The sequence below is a fragment of the Microcaecilia unicolor genome, chromosome 8, assembly GCF_901765095.1.
Source record: "Microcaecilia unicolor chromosome 8, aMicUni1.1, whole genome shotgun sequence".
In the NCBI taxonomy this organism is placed as follows: Eukaryota; Metazoa; Chordata; class Amphibia; order Gymnophiona; family Siphonopidae; genus Microcaecilia; species Microcaecilia unicolor.
This window is the reverse complement of record NC_044038.1, coordinates 243,626,886-243,645,495: the sequence shown is the minus strand read 5'-3', so window position 1 is coordinate 243,645,495 and position 18,610 is coordinate 243,626,886. Positions and strand designations below refer to the sequence as shown.

The window sequence follows — 18,610 nt, the reverse complement described above, 5'->3', positions numbered from 1 at the left end:
TGAGCCAGAACTGTACTGAATGTTTGCGCCTCGTGCGCCACCGTATAGAGGGAGGATATCACCTAGTCACTACCCTCATTCACCAGACGCAGCCCCCGGAAGGCGATTGCCAGTTTCTCCCGACTTGTGCCCTCATCACTCCGAATGGCCTCCAACAGTTCCACAGATGCCTCCAAGGAAATCTCACTATCTGCCACAGCCCTACCAAACCAAGATACTACAATGTCACCCTCAGCGTAGGACTCCCTGCGTATGTGGCCGGACCTCCGGGAGTCGAGGGAGATGGCATTCTGTATTACATTAATTCTACTCGTATCCTTGTCGGTGGCATCCAAACTGTAGCAACCCTCACCTTCGACGTCTGTGCCGCCATGGACAAGCACCCTTGGTCTCGCAAGTGTGGTAGCCAGAGTTGGCGAGAGGCATACGTTAAGGACCACAAGTATGTCTGCCCCTTCAGTCCAGACATGAGATGCTGCTCCCCGTGGGTGTGGCTCCCATGCGCCGGCGACACTCGAGCCTCGGGCTGGGACCGAGTATGTGCTTATACGGGAGGAGGATATGCCGGATGCGCCGGCCTGGGCGAATTTCGTCGAGGTTCTGGTAACTATGTGTCCCTAGACTGGCCCATCCGAGGACACGACATGCCCTGGAGAGGAACGTGGGGCCTCGGCATTGACGGCGGAGGAATGGATCCGTTGACATATATTACCATATATCAGAGTCTCGAAACGAAGCCTCCTACGCACTACCAGACTACTGTTGTCGGCTACCAAGACGTATTTGATGAAATTGCTCGTGCTGAGCAGACCGAAACTAAATTCCCCATTTCCCCAGAAGCCCGAAATATGTTCCTCAATTTGGCTGAAAACATCGCCCTCTCCCTCGGAATTGCCAACTGTTTCGTCTGTGGAGGCACCGACATGGGTGAACAATGGCCCTGGGAAGCGAGAGAGATTCGACAACACACATGGGATGCACTCAACACCACTAACATTACCTTTCCCCAACGGCCGAAGCCATACGAATGGGCCCTGAGAACAAATATCATAGGTACCCTCTGCGCTAGTCGAGCGCCATCGAAGCGTTACTCTGTACCAGTGGGAGACTCTGCTTGTACGGGGGTCCTTCAGTATAATGGCAGCCGGACGACCTGGTGGCAAACGGACAACCTGCCCGCCCCGGAGCCTATCTGGACAGAACCCACCTTGAACACGACATGGACATACGGAGGGAACGCCTCCCTCAAGTGGGTAGCCCCGGCGGGCTACTACTATATCTGCGGACGCAGGGCCTATGAACAACTCCCGACCCGCTGGTACGGTACCTGCCTCTTGGGCACGGTCCGACCTAGTTTTTTCCTTCTGCCCATACAAGTCGGCGAAACTTTGGGAATCCCCCTATACGTGGAAAAGGGGCCTGATAACCCTACCCGACGAAAACGGTCTTTCCCAATCATCAAGCCCAAAGTACAGATTGGAGACTGGAAGGACAACGAGTGGCCGCCTGAACGTATCATTCACTACTATGGACCGGCCACATGGGCTGAAGATGGTACATACGGGTACCGCACCCCTATCTACATGCTGAATCGCATTATTCGCCTACAGGCCGTACTCGAAATCCTCACTAACGATTCTGCCCTGGCCCTCAATATCCTAGCTCGACAGAACACTAAGCTCATTACCGCCGTCTACCAAAATCGCTTGGCTCTTGACTACCTCTTAGCCCAGGAGGGCGGGGTGTGTGGCAAGTTTAACCTCAGTAATTGCTGCTTACAGATTGATGACCAGAGCCATGTCATCAGGGAGATAACTGACCGGATGGTCAAACTAGCCCACGTCCCCGTCCAGACCTGGAACAGTGCCTGGGATTGGACTTCCTCCCTCACCAGCTGGCTCCCAACCTCCGGGAGCCTGCAAGGCCTCCTCGTCATGGGTGGCCTGTTCTTGCTGTCTTGCCTAATAATACCTTTGTCTCTCCCCTTAGTTTTCAGGTGTCTCCGCTCCACCATGGAAAGCATCGCTGACCGCCGTGCTGCTGCCCAACTTATGGCTCTCCAGATGTACTCCCCCATTCCCCAGTCTGATGAAGCTGACGATGAAGCACCTTGTGGCTGATATGCACTTTGAACCCCCTGAGTCACTCAATGGGCCATCACCCTTGTGCCAGCAAAAGACCGGCTACAAAGGGGGGGGGATTCCACTAGGGGCCCTCCGTCTCAACCCCGGCGAAGCAACCAACGGCTGCGCAAGGGCTTAGGGCTCGCTTGTTGCCTCCCTCGCTAACTATCCTTGTCCTTTCTTTCCTTTTCAGGGTTCATGGAGGTGATACTCTCCACCAGAATGGATGTTCAAGTATCAAAAGGGGGGAATGAAGGAGTGGAACGCCGGTACTACCTGAATGCTACTGAGCAACAGGACAACCTCATGTTTTGTGCCTACTGATGGACTTTTACTTATGCACTCTACCTCTGCTTTTGGCTATTTGGCCACACCTTATTACTGCACTGGACATTTGTGCCTTATCCAGTTTTACTGTTTACTAACAAGACAAGTTTGCTGTTTACTAATGTACAGACAGAATGCAGGGCTATTAGATATATAGCTTGTAACAGTAGTTTGCAAGGCCTATACAAGACCAGCTTGCACGTAGCAACGCCATCTGAATAGGCGACCTTGGAGGGTGCTGACACCCCCCTGCATTCCTGAGCCGCACCTTATCTCCTGTGCTAGAAAGGAGCATTGTGTGTGTACAGAATAAGCTGCTAAGTTTCGTTTTTCTTGCCAGTATCATTTCAGTGTTATGACGTGTGTACGTACTGGGACTACAATTTTGTACTGTAAGAACTACAAATGTTTACTGCGCATGACAAGTATGACGTGTAAGGGGCCAAATGCGCAGGCCCAGTAGGGAAGTATAAATGTAAGCGTCAGATGATTTATGACACACAGTGTCCCGAGGCTACTCGGTGCTGTTCACTTGCTAGCAATAAAGTTGCCTTGTTTGGAACCAAAATTTGCCTTTCGTCTCCTGATTTCCCACCTGTTTCAGATGGGCCTGGGCCCACCCGAGCCCACCCTTGGCTACGCCACTGCTAGAAAGCACTCACAGACCCAACACACAAACCACCAGAATTCTTAGTCAGTCCAGACAAGTAGAGGCAATAAACTAAAAATGTTTATTATTATTTATTTAGATTTTGCTCAGGTGAGTTACATTCAGGTACTCTGGATATTTCTCTGTCCCAGGAGGGCTCACAATCTAAGTTTGTACCTGAGGCAATGGAGGGTTAAGTGACTTGCCCAAGATCACAAGGAACAGCGGTGGGATTTGAACCAGCCACCTCTGGATTTCAAGACCGGTGCTCTAACCACTAGGCCACTCCTCCACTAGCAACAGTCCATCTAGAATCTCAAATAGTAGCAACAGAATCTCAGATAGTGCCAACATTCCATGTAGAATCTTCAATAGTAGCAACAGTCCATATATTTATTTAGATTTTGCTCACACCTTTTTCAGTAGTAGCTGTAGGTGAGTTACATTCAGGTACTCTGGGTATTTCCCTGTCCCAGGAGGGCTCACAATCTAAGTTTGTACCTGAGGCAATGGAGGGTTAAGTGACTTGCCCAAGATCACAAGGAGCAGCAGTGGGATTTGAACCAGCCACCTCTGGATTTCAAGACCGGTGCTCTTTTTTATTGTCATGAAAAAGAGTGAACCATAAAAAACAGATGGAACAAAAACGGCACGTAACAACAGGTAACTTCTAGCAAGTTTTGTGATAAGCCACATGTTAGAATTTAACACCACTCAAAACACCTGGTCCATTTTTTTCGTTCATTTATACCCCCTCCTTACTTCCCCTGTCCATTGCCAGTCCTCCTCTTTCTTTGAAAATAAACTTCTATTTTGTATATTTTTACACCTCAATTTCACAGTGCGCTTCAGCTGTCCATGCTGTATTCATGTACCAGTGTGAAGTCTGCAGGAGGTTCTGATTAGAGACCTTTCAAGTTCTGATAGAAGTCAGCATACCCAGCAGCATCACTATTTTGGGAGCAAAAGTATATACAAGAAATCAGAAAAACTGTAAGCACTTTCTAGTTCTCAGAACGGAACAAAGCTCAGAAGAGGTGAATTGCAGTGCACCTGTTACCTTCCACCGTGTTGCACAGTTTCGCACAGATAACAGCTTCCTTCAACATACAGGCAACAAAAGGACACCATTCTAACACCTCTCTACAAACTAACCTGACCTAAGTCCTGGGATCAGAGTTAAATGCTCTGTCTACATTCTCTGTAACCTGTCATCCTAGAGAAAAACCATTACCTGCTGACTGCCAAGTGGTTTCTGGAGAATCACTGGAGAAAGAAAACCAATGCCTTATATGGTTTCCAGATAATTATTATTAAAAAAAAAAGTCTGCCCTGTAACCATAGACAACTTCTCTGCCCACCAGCAAACTCCTTTCAAGAACAGAACTACAAGCAAACGTCTTTTACATCCTGACTAGTACCATGAATAATTTTCATCCTTTTTTTTTCATTCTTTTACGTCCATGAAAGATGTAAATAAGCAGGAAGAACTACCAATACGTTTTGGCAAATTTGTGAGGGGGGGGGGGGGGGAGATAGGATTCTGAACCGGTCCTCACTAGAGACCACAGTACCACACACAAAGGAAGGGAGAGCAGGAAATGAGGTAATAAAATCCAGTTTCCATCTGTCATGCTCCCCCCACAATATGAATCCAACATCAACCAACAACAACAACAACAACACAACTAGGTTGTCAGCCAACAGCTCAAAGTCCCAGTTTTGTTTGTCTTGGAGTCGCTGAAAGGAGCTTCCCTTTTCTGTTCTGTAACAACAGCTGTAGGGTGGATGGGGCTGAGGTTAGGGCTGGGAAGGAAAGAACTGGGACTGAGGGGTGGCGTTGACTCAGTCTGCTGAGATAAGGGAAAGCTGCAGAATGCAGACTGGGGAGTAAAGGCTAGAAGATTACATCTTTTGGCTGGGGTTATTTTACTGTCACTTTATGCTCATTACTGGGCAGGCTCATTTTTGAAAGAGAAGGACACCCATCTTTCAACACAAATTGGAAGATGGGCGTCCTTCTCACAGGGTCACCCAAATCGGCATAATAGAAAGCCGATTTTGGGCGTCCCCAACCGCTTTCCGTCGTGGGGACGACCAAAGTTCACGGGGGCGTGTCAGAGGTGTAGCGAAGGCGGGACTTGGGTGTGCCTAACACATGGGCGTCCTCGACCCATAATGGAAAAAAAAAGGGCATCCCTGACGAACATTTGGACGACTTTACCTGGTCCTGTTTTTCTTACAACCAAGGCACAAAAAGGTGCCCGAACTGACCAGATGACCACCAGAGAGAATCGGGGATGACCTCCTCTTACTTCCCAAGTGGTCACTAACCCCCTCCCACCCTCAAAAAAAAAATCTTTCAAAATATTTTGTGCCAGCCTCAAATGTCATACTCAGGTCCATCACAACAGTATGTAGGTCTCTGGAGCAGTTTTAGTGGGTGCAGTGCACTTCAGGCAGGTGGACCCAGGCCCATACCCCCCTACCAGTTACGTTTGTGGAGGAAACAGCGAGCCCTTCAAAACCCACCAGAAACCCACTGTACCCACATCTAGTTGGCTCCCTTCATCCGTAAGGGCTATGGTAGTGGTGTGCAGTTGTGGGGAGTGGATTTTGGGGGGGATTTGGAGGGCTCAGCACACAAGGTAAGGGAACTATGTACCTGGGAGAAATTTCTGAAGTCCACTGCAGTGCCCCCTAGGGTGCCCGGTTGGTGTCCTGGCATGTCAGGGGGACCAGTGCACTACGAATGCTGGCTCCTCCCACGACCAAAATGGCTTGCATTTGGTCGTTTCTGAGATGGGCGTCCTTGGTTTCCATTATCGCCGAAAATCAGAAACGACCATCTCCAAGGATGACCTAAATTTCAGGATTTGGGCGTCCCCGACCGTATTATCAAAACGAAAGATGGACGTCCATCTTGTTTCGATAATACGGGTTTCCCCGCCCCTCCATCGGGACGTTTTGCGAGGACATTCTCAGCAAGACGTGGGCGTCCCTTTCGATTATGCCCCTCGTGGTGACCTAACTATCACCACAGTAGGGCAAGACAAGCTGTGTTAGGGCCCTTTAAGTGACTTTAAGGGGCAAATAAATGGGGCTTAAGGCCCTAACACAGCATCCTAACTTCTCCTCCTAAAATTGTTTTTTGCTGTTCACCTAAAATTTAGTCTTCTTTCCCACCCACTCCAGGCACATCTCTTAAATTGTATAATCAATTATTCCAATTAAGAGTGGAAGAGGGAAATCTGTCACCACTGGGCTATTTTCATTAGCAAGTGCTTTACCCTAAAACAACAAAATATTTTTCAGTTCAATGAGAAGCAAACACAAAATAAAAGCATTAAACATGCCAAATAATCTTAAGGCCCTTTATATCAGTTTAGGTATCCTCCTCCCTTAGCAACTTTAAATAGCTACTTATCACTGCTAAGATGAAGACAGCGGTCCAGCAACAAGACAGGTGCTGTCTAGTCTTTGGAATGCCACATGTATGATTACCTCCCAGTTGGTGAAAGGTCATATGTATGCACATGGTGCAAACAGCTCCTGGATCTCAGAGGATGAATCTGATCTCTAGAGGCTAGAATAGCAGATTTGGGGGAGCTGAGGTAGAGAGGTATAGAGAGATGATCTTCAGGGACATAGTAGCCTCTGTGCTGGCTTAGAGGAAGAACATGAGTAGCCATACTGGGTCAGAAGACCAGTTGTCCATCTAGCCCAGTATCCTGTTTTCCAAACAGAGGCCAAGCTAGGTCACAGGTACCTGGCAGAAACCCAAATCGGGGCAACACTCCATACTACAGTGCAAGCAGTTGCTTCCCATGTCTGTCTCAATAGCAGACTATGGACTTTTCCTCCAGGAATTTGTACAAAATTTTTTTTAAACCCAGATACACTAACTGTTGTTACCACATCCTCCAGCAAACAGTTCCAGAGCTTTCAATACCCTCTCACACTGAGGATGCGTCTCCAAGGGCTTCTGCCTGGGTAGGAAGGGTTAGGATGGCCATTTTAGCTGGAGCTTCAATCATAAGACATGTAGATAGCTGAGTGGCTGGTGGACATGAGAACTGCTCAGTCCCTAGTTTGGTCTGCTGCAAAGCTGGTGTCACCTATATAAGGTTTCAGGCAACGCTAAGGAGGAGCCAACTGTCTTGGTACATGTGGGAACCAGCCACATAGGAAAGTGTGGGACAGAGGTTCTGGAATTTAAGCTCTTAGAACATCCAGGGTAGCATTTTCAGAAATATTCCTTATGTCACACAGAGGGCCCAAAAGGCTGGCAGAGCTCCAGAATCTCAATGCATGGATATGGTGATGGTACAGGGCAGAGAGATTTCGATTTGTTAGGTACTGGGCAACATTCTAGGGAAGGGGAGAGAAGATGGGCTTCACCTTAACCAGAGTGGGACCAGGCTGCTGATGCTAACGTTAAAAAAGGAGATAGGGCAGCTTTTAAAGTAGTCCCTGGGAGAAAACCAACAATCGCTCAGGAACACATGGTTCGGCGTGAGGTATCTTGGAAAGGAAGCTAGAACATCAAGATGCAATAAAGCTAGGTGCCATTAAGGGAAGAGCATACCGAGATTATAGATTCCAAATTATTTCTAAGCCTGTTAGATACAAACAAAAAAATATATTTTGAAATGTCTGAATACAAATGCTGGAAGCCTAAAAAAATAAGATGGGAGAGTTTGAGTATATAGCACTGAATGAAGAGATAGATAGAATAGGCATCTCAGAGACTTGGTAAGAAAGGAATAGCCAATGAGACACTGATGCACCAATGTTGGAAACAGGATGCTGGGCTTGATGGACCTTTGGTCTGTCCCGGTATGGCAACACTTATGTACTTGGGATTCTGAATGGAATGTTGCTACTCTTTGAAATTCTGTGTGGAATCTTGTTATTCTTCAGAATTCTAGAATCTTGCTACTCTTTGCGGTTCTACATGGAATGTTGCTACTCTTTGGGTTTCTGCCAGGTACTTGTGACCTGGATTGGCCACTGTTGGAAACAGGATGCTGGGCTTGATGGACCTTTGGTCTGTCCCAGTGTGGGAACACTTATGTACTTGGAATTCTGAATGGAATCTTGCTACTTTTTGGGGTTCTATATGGAATGTTGCTACACTTTGAAATTCTGCATGGAATCTTGTTATTCTTCAGAATTCTAGAATCTTGCTACTCTTTGGGTTCTGCATGGAATGTTGCTACACTTTGAAATTCTATGTGTAATCTTGTTATTCTTCAGAATTCTAGAATCTTTTGGGTTCTGCATGGAATGTTGCTACACTTTGAAATTCTATGTGTAATCTTGTTATTCTTCAGAATTCTAGAATCTTGCTACTCTTTGCGGTTCTACATGGAATGTTGCTACTCTTTGGGTTTCTGCCAGGTACTTGTGACCTGGATTGGCCACTGTTGGAAACAGGATGCTGGGCTTGATGGACCTTTGGTCTGTCCCAGTGTGGGAACACTTATGTACTTGGGATTCTGAATGGAATCTTCCTACTTTTTGGGGTTCTATATGGAATGTTGCTACACTTTGAAATTCTGCATGGAATCTTGTTATTCTTCAGAATTCTAGAATCTTGCTACTCTTTGGGTTCTGCATGGAATGTTGCTACACTTTGAAATTCTATGTGTAATCTTGTTATTCTTCAGAATTCTGCATGGAATGTTGCTACACTTTGAAATTCTATGTGTAATCTTGTTATTCTTCAGAATTCTAGAATCTTGCTACTCTTTGGGATTCTACAGGGCATGTTTCTACTATTTGGGATCTTGCCAGATACTTGTGACCTGGATTGGCCACTGTTGGAAACAGGATGCTGGGCTTGATGGACCTTTGGTCTGTCCCAGTGTGGGAACACTTATGTACTTGGAATTCTGAATGGAATCTTGCTACTTTTTGGGGTTCTATATGGAATGTTGCTACACTTTGAAATTCTGCATGGAATCTTGTTATTCTTCAGAATTCTAGAATCTTGCTACTCTTTGGGTTCTGCATGGAATGTTGCTACACTTTGAAATTCTATGTGTAATCTTGTTATTCTTCAGAATTCTAGAATCTTGCTACTCTTTGGGATTCTACAGGGCATGTTTCTACTATTTGGGATCTTGCCAGATACTTGTGACCTGGATTGGCCACTGTTGGAAACAGTATGCTGGGTTTGATGGACCTTTGGTCTGTCCCAGTGTGGCAATACTTATGTACTTGGGATTCTGAATGGAATCTTCCTACTCTTTGGGGTTCTATATGAAATGTTGCTACACTTTGAAATTCTGTGTGGAATCTTGTTATTCTTCAGAATTCTAGAATCTTGCTACTCTTTGGGTTCTACATGGAATGTTGCTACACTTTGAAATTCTATGTGTAATCTTGTTATTCTTCAGAATTCTAGAATCTTGCTACTCTTTGGGATTCTACAGGGCATGTTTCTACTATTTGGGATCTTGCCAGATACTTGTGACCTGGATTGGCCACTGTTGGAAACAGTATGCTGGGTTTGATGGACCTTCGGTCTGTCCCAGTGTGGCAATACTTATGTACTTGGGATTCTGAATGGAATCTTCCTACTCTTTGGGGTTCTATATGAAATGTTGCTACACTTTGAAATTCTGTGTGGAATCTTGTTATTCTTCAGAATTCTAGAATCTTGCTACTCTTTGGGATTCTACAGGGCATGTTTCTACTATTTGGGATCTTGCCAGATACTTGTGACCTGGATTGGCCACTGTTGGAAACAGTATGCTGGGTTTGATGGACCTTTGGTCTGTCCCAGTGTGGCAATACTTATGTACTTGGGATTCTGAATGGAATCTTCCTACTCTTTGGGGTTCTATATGAAATGTTGCTACACTTTGAAATTCTGTGTGGAATCTTGTTATTCTTCAGAATTCTAGAATCTTGCTACTCTTTGGGTTCTACATGGAATGTTGCTACACTTTGAAATTCTATGTGTAATCTTGTTATTCTTCAGAATTCTAGAATCTTGCTACTCTTTGGGATTCTACAGGGCATGTTTCTACTATTTGGGATCTTGCCAGATACTTGTGACCTGGATTGGCCACTGTTGGAAACAGTATGCTGGGTTTGATGGACCTTCGGTCTGTCCCAGTGTGGCAATACTTATGTACTTGGGATTCTGAATGGAATCTTCCTACTCTTTGGGGTTCTATATGAAATGTTGCTACACTTTGAAATTCTGTGTGGAATCTTGTTATTCTTCAGAATTCTAGAATCTTGCTACTCTTTGGGATTCTACAGGGCATGTTTCTACTATTTGGGATCTTGCCAGATACTTGTGACCTGGATTGGCCACTGTTGGAAACAGTATGCTGGGTTTGATGGACCTTTGGTCTGTCCCAGTGTGGCAATACTTATGTACTTGGGATTCTGAATGGAATCTTCCTACTCTTTGGGGTTCTATATGAAATGTTGCTACACTTTGAAATTCTGTGTGGAATCTTGTTATTCTTCAGAATTCTAGAATCTTGCTACTCTTTGGGTTCTACATGGAATGTTGCTACACTTTGAAATTCTATGTGGAATCTTGTTATTCTTCAGAATTCTAGAATCTTGCTACTCTTTGGGTTCTACATGGAATGTTGCTACACTTTGAAATTCTATGTGTAATCTTGTTATTCTTCAGAATTCTAGAATCTTGCTACTCTTTGGGATTCTACAGGGCATGTTTCTACTATTTGGGATCTTGCCAGATACTTGTGACCTGGATTGGCCACTGTTGGAAACAGTATGCTGGGTTTGATGGACCTTCGGTCTGTCCCAGTGTGGCAATACTTATGTACTTGGGATTCTGAATGGAATCTTCCTACTCTTTGGGGTTCTATATGAAATGTTGCTACACTTTGAAATTCTGTGTGGAATCTTGTTATTCTTCAGAATTCTAGAATCTTGCTACTCTTTGGGATTCTACAGGGCATGTTTCTACTATTTGGGATCTTGCCAGATACTTGTGACCTGGATTGGCCACTGTTGGAAACAGTATGCTGGGTTTGATGGACCTTCGGTCTGTCCCAGTATGGCAATACTTATGTACTTGCTTTTTAATCGATGGTATAACCCGCCTCCTTGATAATACTCAGAAAGTTACTGTGTCCCGTCCTGGGTCAGCACAGTATAAACCCTCCATATCACACAGAGTCTCAATTTCTGACAAACAGCCAAGAGAGTGTCCTCAGTGCATGACTCACACCTTCCATGTGATCTCAGCCAAAGAGAAGCAACTCGTACAGTTTAACACCAAGGAAGACAGAGCAGGGACCAGAACGTTCCAGTTCAGCACTTTTCCTCTTAGCTGGTCTTGCTCTTGATAATCAAATGAACTTTTTTTTTTCCAAAGAACAAATGTCTCTTTTGAGCTTCAAGCTGATATGAAGAAATGTCCAGAGCTGCTTTTTAACAGCTTTAATCCCTCCCCCCCCCCCCCCCCATGTCATACAGATTCTCCATCTAAGCCATAAACCAAAAACAGAGCATCCTGAACTCGCAACCCTAGGACTGCTCCTCCTCATCGCAGAAACCAGAACAACCTCGATAACAGGAGATTATTTTGCTGATCAAGCAGAGAAAGAGAAGAAGATCCTCAAGAAATATTTCCCCTCATTTTGGGTGCCAAAGACCTGATTAAAAGGAATTTGAAAGCTCATCTGGATAAGTTTCCTACACACGATGTATTTTATAACTCCAGAAGGAAGCTCTTTGGCACAATGAAAGTACTGCAGCAAGAACAAGCAGGAAATTTGAACCTTTGAAATCAAATCCACATGCCCTGGCTTAGGAGTGAGGTTTATTACAGTCACGATATGACCAAAACTAACTGATTTGGAGACTTTACCTCCACCAAAAACATCTTTCAAAGAAATCCACATTCATTTTAAACGTAATACAGAGACGAACACAGCTTTAGAATTGCAGTGATAGCAAAAGACCCTACTTGTGAAAACAAGAGACAGCTGCAACCACAATCCTTTCCATGCCTGCAAATCACCCGTGCTAAGTACTACTACTACTACTATTTAGCATTTCTATAGCGCTACAAGGCATACGCAGCGCTGCACAAACATAAGTACAGCTCAGGCTGAGGTGTTCTCTACAGAAAGTTTCCCAAGTCAGTCCCGGGTTTTCAGGATATCCACAATGAATATGCACGAGACAGATTTGCATACCAAGGAAGCAGTTCATGCAAATCTCTCTCATGCATATTCATTGTGGATATCCTGAAAACCTACAAAGCTAGCATGAAGGAAAAGAGCAGTTCAGACATTTCCTCTTCTGCTAGAATCACCTTTTCCAGAGATGCCAAGTTACCCAGTTCCAAAAAAAATGGACATTTCTGGGCAAATCCTGGATTTCTAACCACCCCATCATGGTGCATTATGGAACTTGCAGTGCTAATTTCAATAGACCAGGATCAGGCACTACAAATCCCACACTGCTTTGGAATGGAAGTTCAAAACCAGGTCTGGCCCAAAATCTGCAGCCTGGAACTGGGTACCTTGGCATCTCTGCTTTTACAAACCTATTTAGATATGTGAGCCCAAGAGCCTCAGTCTCGCAGGAGCGAGTGTAACTTAGACTAGGCTTCCCACACCGGCAGCCTTCATGGCGTCGCTGGGTCAGGGAAGGGACCAGGCAGACACCAGGGGTGGAGGAGGGGGAATTGGTCAGTTCATGTATATGCAGACTTTCCTGCCGAGGCTCCAAGACCCCATTGGATAGCTACAGGGAGGAATGAGAGGGCAAGGGAGGCACGGAGGCATTTTACCCACCCACCCTGGAGTGTCATGGGGTTGGAGACTGGGGGTGCTTGCTTGGGGTAGAGGTTCTGTTGGCTGGGATGTCACAGCGAGCGGGTAACCGAGCTACGGACGGCAACTCATTGGGAGATGAATGCTCTATGAGCCGGCAGGTCGGTGGGTCAGGTGCAGTTAGGCGTGGAGGTCCATGCCACTGGTACCGCTCTAGCTGAAATAGTGGTGCCGTGGAATTGGGGGAGGGGATAAAAAATGTTTAAGGGGGGAGTGATGGGAAGTGGGAATTAGTCCCAGGTAGCAAAGTTAATAGCAGATTGTATTGTCCCCTTCAAGTCTGCTGACTGCTTCCAGAGGAAATGACGTATAACTTTCAAGAGTTTAAGCAAAAGTTTTAAGTCCTGCAACTTCTGCGCCAGTAGAATTTCCAGCCAGTGGGAAAGTTTGGGTTAAGGTTATCTGTGGTTTTAAACAGGGTGACAAAGTTTAAAAAGTGATTTGAAAGCAAAGGAGACTAAACACCTTCATGTCACTTGGCAGCTTTAGTGCACTGTGGCTCCTTGTGACCTTAGGCAGGTCCCTTAAGGGTCCTTTTACGAAGCCACGGTAAAAAGTGGCCTGCAATAGCGTGAACATGTCTTTTAGGCGTTACTGCGGCTGGGGAAAAAGCCTATTTTTGATGGGCCTGGGCTAATATTAAAACTAGTGCATGCCTATTTAAGGCCTGAGCCCTCACCGCCACCCACTGACCGCATGGTAAGGCCTCACCTACTACCCATGCGGTAACCATGCAGCACGCACCAATGTGGGCATTACGCCTGGAACGCCCACCTACAGTAGAAATAGAAAATTCTTTTCTACAGCAGGATTCGGCATGCGCCAAAATCGGAATGACCGCCTGTAAACCAGCCCCTTAAGCTTCCATTGCCCTAGGTTCAAAAAAATTAGATTGTTAGCCTATTAGGGGCAGAGAAAGAATGAGCCATAATTTACCCCACCTGGTCAGCACCAGCCAGTTGGGCCACCAAAATGCTCAGCTGCTTCTCACAGGTTGTCACGATTAAGCACATCAACCTCAGGTGTTTGGGGAGGGGGAGGGGGGCACTAGGAGGACTCAATAGAGAACAGGTGCTCAAATTACATTTGGGACGTGAAGATGCAGCTGTTGGATTTTTAGGCGCAGATCGGTTTTTTACTTTTCCTGTTAAAAATAAGCAAATGCGCGGCTAAAGTTTGCTAAAAGCAAAGTAACGGACTGGGCAAGGTTGTAAATAGTAGCTGACCTGAGGCCAGTCTGTCTGGGATCCGCCTCCACCAAACTTTCCCTTTCAACTTTCATTTGTGGCCACTGCTGACAGCAACGAAGGTCCGGTCCGGTCCAGCGACCCCCCCCCCCCCCCCCCGGCCCTTGATGTGGCCCTGATGCCAGTGAAGGGCACTGGGGCTTCAGCAGTGAAAGTTTTCTGCGGCCATCGGCCAGGATGGGCTATTTTTGGGCTCCCCCTCCCTCTCCCTCCTGGGATCACTTTACTGCAGTTTGCAGTTATTCGGCTGCAGATTTCAGAAGCAAAACCGAAACGGGCCGAAGCCAGGAACTTTGTGATCCCGATCGCAGCCCCCCCTCCCTCTTTACCTTTGATGCTGATGCCGAGGCCCCCCACGTCCTGCTTGACCACCCGAACCGTCCGCCTCACGTTGGCCAGCGAGTCCGGGACCTGAGCAGCCGGTTCTCCGCCGTTCAGCAGCCGCTCCCCGGGCTTCTCCCCGCCGCCGCCCCCCTCCTCAGGGCTGACGCTCAGGCTCTCCTCGCCCAGCAGCAGCAGGACCCGGCTCCAGCGCTCCCCCGGGCACCGCAGCTCCAGCAACCCGCTCCTCGCAGCCCTCGCCCCCGCCGCCATCTTCAGCGCATTCCCCGGGACGAACGAGCGAGCGAGTGAGCGCTCTCTCCGGCGACTCCCCTCCCCCCTCTCGCACCCCCTCCCCTTCTCCTCCTTCACAAGCTGATCCTCCCTCCGCTCTCTCCGCCCTCAAACCCTGATTCACCCTCTCCCCTTCTTCACAACCTGAGCCTCCCTCCACTCCTCCTGCATTCTCCCCTCTCTTCCTTCACACCCTGCATATCCCTTTCCCTTCAGCCAGGGCCCCCAAGAGACTGAGCTGGGCCCGGGGCAAGGTCGCGCTGGGCCCCCCAGGATTGTTGCTGCCACCAAGCCCCCCAGGATCATTGTTGCTGCCACCGGGGGCCCCCCCCCAAGGATTGTTGCTGCTGCCGAGCCCCCCAGGGTCATCGTTGCTGCCACTGGGCCTCCCCAGGATTGTTGCCGCTGAGCCCCCCCAGGATCATTGTCGCTGCTACCGGGGCCCTCCCAGGATTGTTGCAGCCGCTGAGCCCCCCAGGATCATTGTTGCTGCCACCGGGGGCCCCCCCCCAAGGATTGTTGCTGCTGCCGAGCCCCCCAGGGTCATCGTTGCTGCCACTGGGCCTCCCCAGGATTGTTGCCGCTGAGCCCCCCCAGGATCATTGTCGCTGCTACCGGGGCCCTCCCAGGATTGTTGCAGCCGCTGAGCCCCCCAGGATCATTGTTGCTGCCACCGGGGCCCCCCCCCCAAGGATTGTTGCTGCTGCCGAGCCCCCCAGGATCATTGTCGCTGCCACCGGGCTCCCCCCAGGAGCATTGTCGCTGCTATCGGGACCCTCCCAGGATTGTTGCTGGAGCCCCCCAGGGTCATCGTCACTGCTGCCGAGCCCCCCAGGGTCATCGTTGCTGCCACTGGGCCTCCCCAGGATCATCATCACTGCCACCCTCTCCATCGCTACTGCTGTCATCACCCCAGCACCCCCTCCCCCGATCGTTGCTGCTGCCACCTGCCCACCGTAACTGTTAAGTACCTTGGCTGGCAGGGATCCCAAGGCCCCACCAGTAGAAGAGTTCATCCTCCAGCGCTGCTCTTCTTCCTTCTGCCGCGTGGCCTTCCCCTGCGGCTGCTTTTTCTCTCAGGTCGCGCATGCGCATCCTGAGCGGAAGGCAATGCGTCAGACTGTGAAGAAGACACAGCAGCCTTCTGTGTCTGTTCCTCCAGGTCCTCCCTAGCCTCCAGGGTCTCTCCTGCCCCTATCGGGAGATGATCACCCGGGTCCTGTCAGGAGCAGGAGAGAGAGACCACGGCGCCGGCCCCCCCTGGAGGCCTGGGGAATTCCCGCCCCCCCCCCCCCCCTTCTCTCCTCTCGGTAGCCCTGCCTTCAGCACTCTCCCTCCACTCCTGCATCCCTCCTTCACACTCTGATTCACCCTCTACTCCTGCACATCCCTTTCCCCAGAACAGCCCCCCTTTTGCCACAGCTTCGTAAAAGGACCTCCAGTGTTGGTTGGTGGACTTGACACCTGAAGCAGGTGTCTTCATGCCGAAACACGGCCCGTGTCGGGTCATCAATAAAGCACTCTTGTCCCGCTCGTGAAAAGCCCTTTGTGCTTTGTTTGCACTAATTTTATGCACAGCCAGCTGAAACGTGGAGCAAATGTACGAGCTGCCATTATACCAGAGCACGTTCATTTTAAGAATGCCTCCGTTCCACCCATGCCCCTCCCATTTCCACACCCCCTTTTTCAAATCGCACGCAAAATTTAGGCGTGGATCCTGTGCCTGAATTTATGCACGTACATTTCAACTAAAACGAATTAATGGCAATAATTCCTTATTAAAAAGGCAATTATTGGGACTAATTAGCTTATTATTCAATTAAATTGTGTGCACGGTTTTTGGCAGCGTGTACAGGATTAGGGTTTTTTTTTTTTATTAACTTTCAGTTCTGATCTGATCTGAAGAAGGCATTGCCTTCAAAAGCTAATCAAAGATGTATTAAGATAATGCCTTTTTTTTTATTGGACTAACATTTTACTACTACTACTTAACATTTCTAGAGCGCTACTAGGGTTACGCAGCGTTGTACAATTTAACAAAGAGAGACAGTCCCTGCTCCAAGAGCTTACAATTTAATAGATAAGAGTGAGACAAATATAGGACAATCAAGCCATTGTGACATCACTGATGAGGTTGGCTCTTAGGCATTGGTGGAATGAGGCATTATGACATCACAATCTCAGCTCTGGATACCAGAGACTGAAACTCTTCACACTAAGGGGGGAAATGGGCCAAGTATAGGACAGTCGAGCCATTGTGACGAGGTTGGCTCTTAGGCATTGGTGGAATGAGGCATTATGACATCAGAATCTCAGCTCTGGTTACCAGAGACTGAAACTCTTCACACTAAGGGGGGAAATGGGCCAAGTATAGGACAGTCGAGCCATTGTGACATCACTGATGAGGTTGGCTCTTAGGCATTGGTGGAATGAGGCATTATGACATCACAATCTCAGCTCTGGTTAAATCACTGCTATATGTAATACTACTACTACTACTTAACATTTCTAGAGCGCTACTAGGGTTACGCAGCGCTGTACAATTTAACCAAGAGAGACAGTCCCTGCTCAAAGAGCTTACAATTTAATAGATAAGAGTGAGACAAATATAGGACAATCAAGTCATTGTGACATCACTGATGAGGTTGGCTCTTAGGCATTGGTGGAATGAGGCATTATGACATCACAATCTCAGCTCTGGTTAAATCACTGCTATATGTAATACTACTACTACTACTTAACATTTCTAAAGCGCTACTAGGGTTACGCAGCGCTGTACAATTTAACATGGAAGGACGGTCCCTGCTATAATAGCTTACAATCTAAAAAGACAAATGTACAGTTAATCATATAGGTCAGACAGATTGGGGCAACCTATATGTTCGAAAGGTTAGGTTCCGAATGCAGCATTGAAGAGGTGGGCTTTAAGCAAGGATTTGAAGATGGGTAGGGAGGGGGCTTGGCGTAGGGATTCAGGAAGACTGTTCCAGGCATTTTCTTGTCTTGCTTTTGTTTTATTACTTAAAAGTGGAATAACACAGCTACCAAACCACTTTATCTAAAGGTTGATTGAATTTGCAAGTCAAAGTACATTATCCCCCTAATTCGATAAACTTGTGTGCTGAAATTTCCAACTGCTGTACAAATTTGCATTGGAGAGTTGCACGGGGACAGAAATTTTACCCACCCCCGCCCTTCCCCACTGGAATTTCCTCCATCCCTGCCCATCCCCTGTACAAAAATAACCTGACTTGTGGTAAAATAACCCAGCTTAACAGTAGCCCTTGTTGATAACTTCCCCTCTCAGTGCTTATATGGATTTCAGTGCTATCAACCCCTGGCCTATGCAATCATTTTTTTAGTGCTATTATAATTGCTAAACTAGCTTAGAAACACATGGAAAGGATAGGTAGGCTGCCCTGGCACTACGCTTTCACGAGAACCCCGTGTGTCCACCTCCCTGGAAGGGCTCCCTGCAGGATTCCGATGGGTTCCCGTGCTGTTCTCTAATTTGCATGCGCGTTATAGAATGAATTCAGTTGCACATGTAACAATTCACTAATTCACTGTTCACAATTAGTTGTGATACTGACTCTTTCTTTCCTTCGGCTAAGGTGGGGGTGTAAGGAGCGCCACCCCACCCCCCCTCAGTGGTTGAATTCACGTTTTCTTTTTCACTTCCGATTTGAGTCTAATTCTAATATTGTAAACAAAGGACAAAAAATGGATAATTGTGTAACTGGTTCCATTGTTTTATTTCTTCTGTTTGGCGCATAAATGATTCTCCTGGTTTTACACGCACGCTGT

At 47.4% G+C, this 18,610-nt stretch overlaps 1 protein-coding gene across 1 annotated transcript in view; it reads right to left on the bottom strand.

The window, feature by feature from the left end:
• The window catches only part of SNTA1 (syntrophin alpha 1), a 111,427-nt gene extending 96,614 nt beyond the window's left edge, over positions 1–14,813 (bottom strand). The window contains exon 1 of the mRNA XM_030212426.1: positions 14,518–14,813. Coding sequence (XP_030068286.1) covers positions 14,518–14,782 — 265 coding nt within the window. The 5' untranslated portion in view covers positions 14,783–14,813. The remainder of the gene's footprint in view (positions 1–14,517) is intronic.
• Between the last annotated feature and the right edge of the window lie 3,797 nt (positions 14,814–18,610).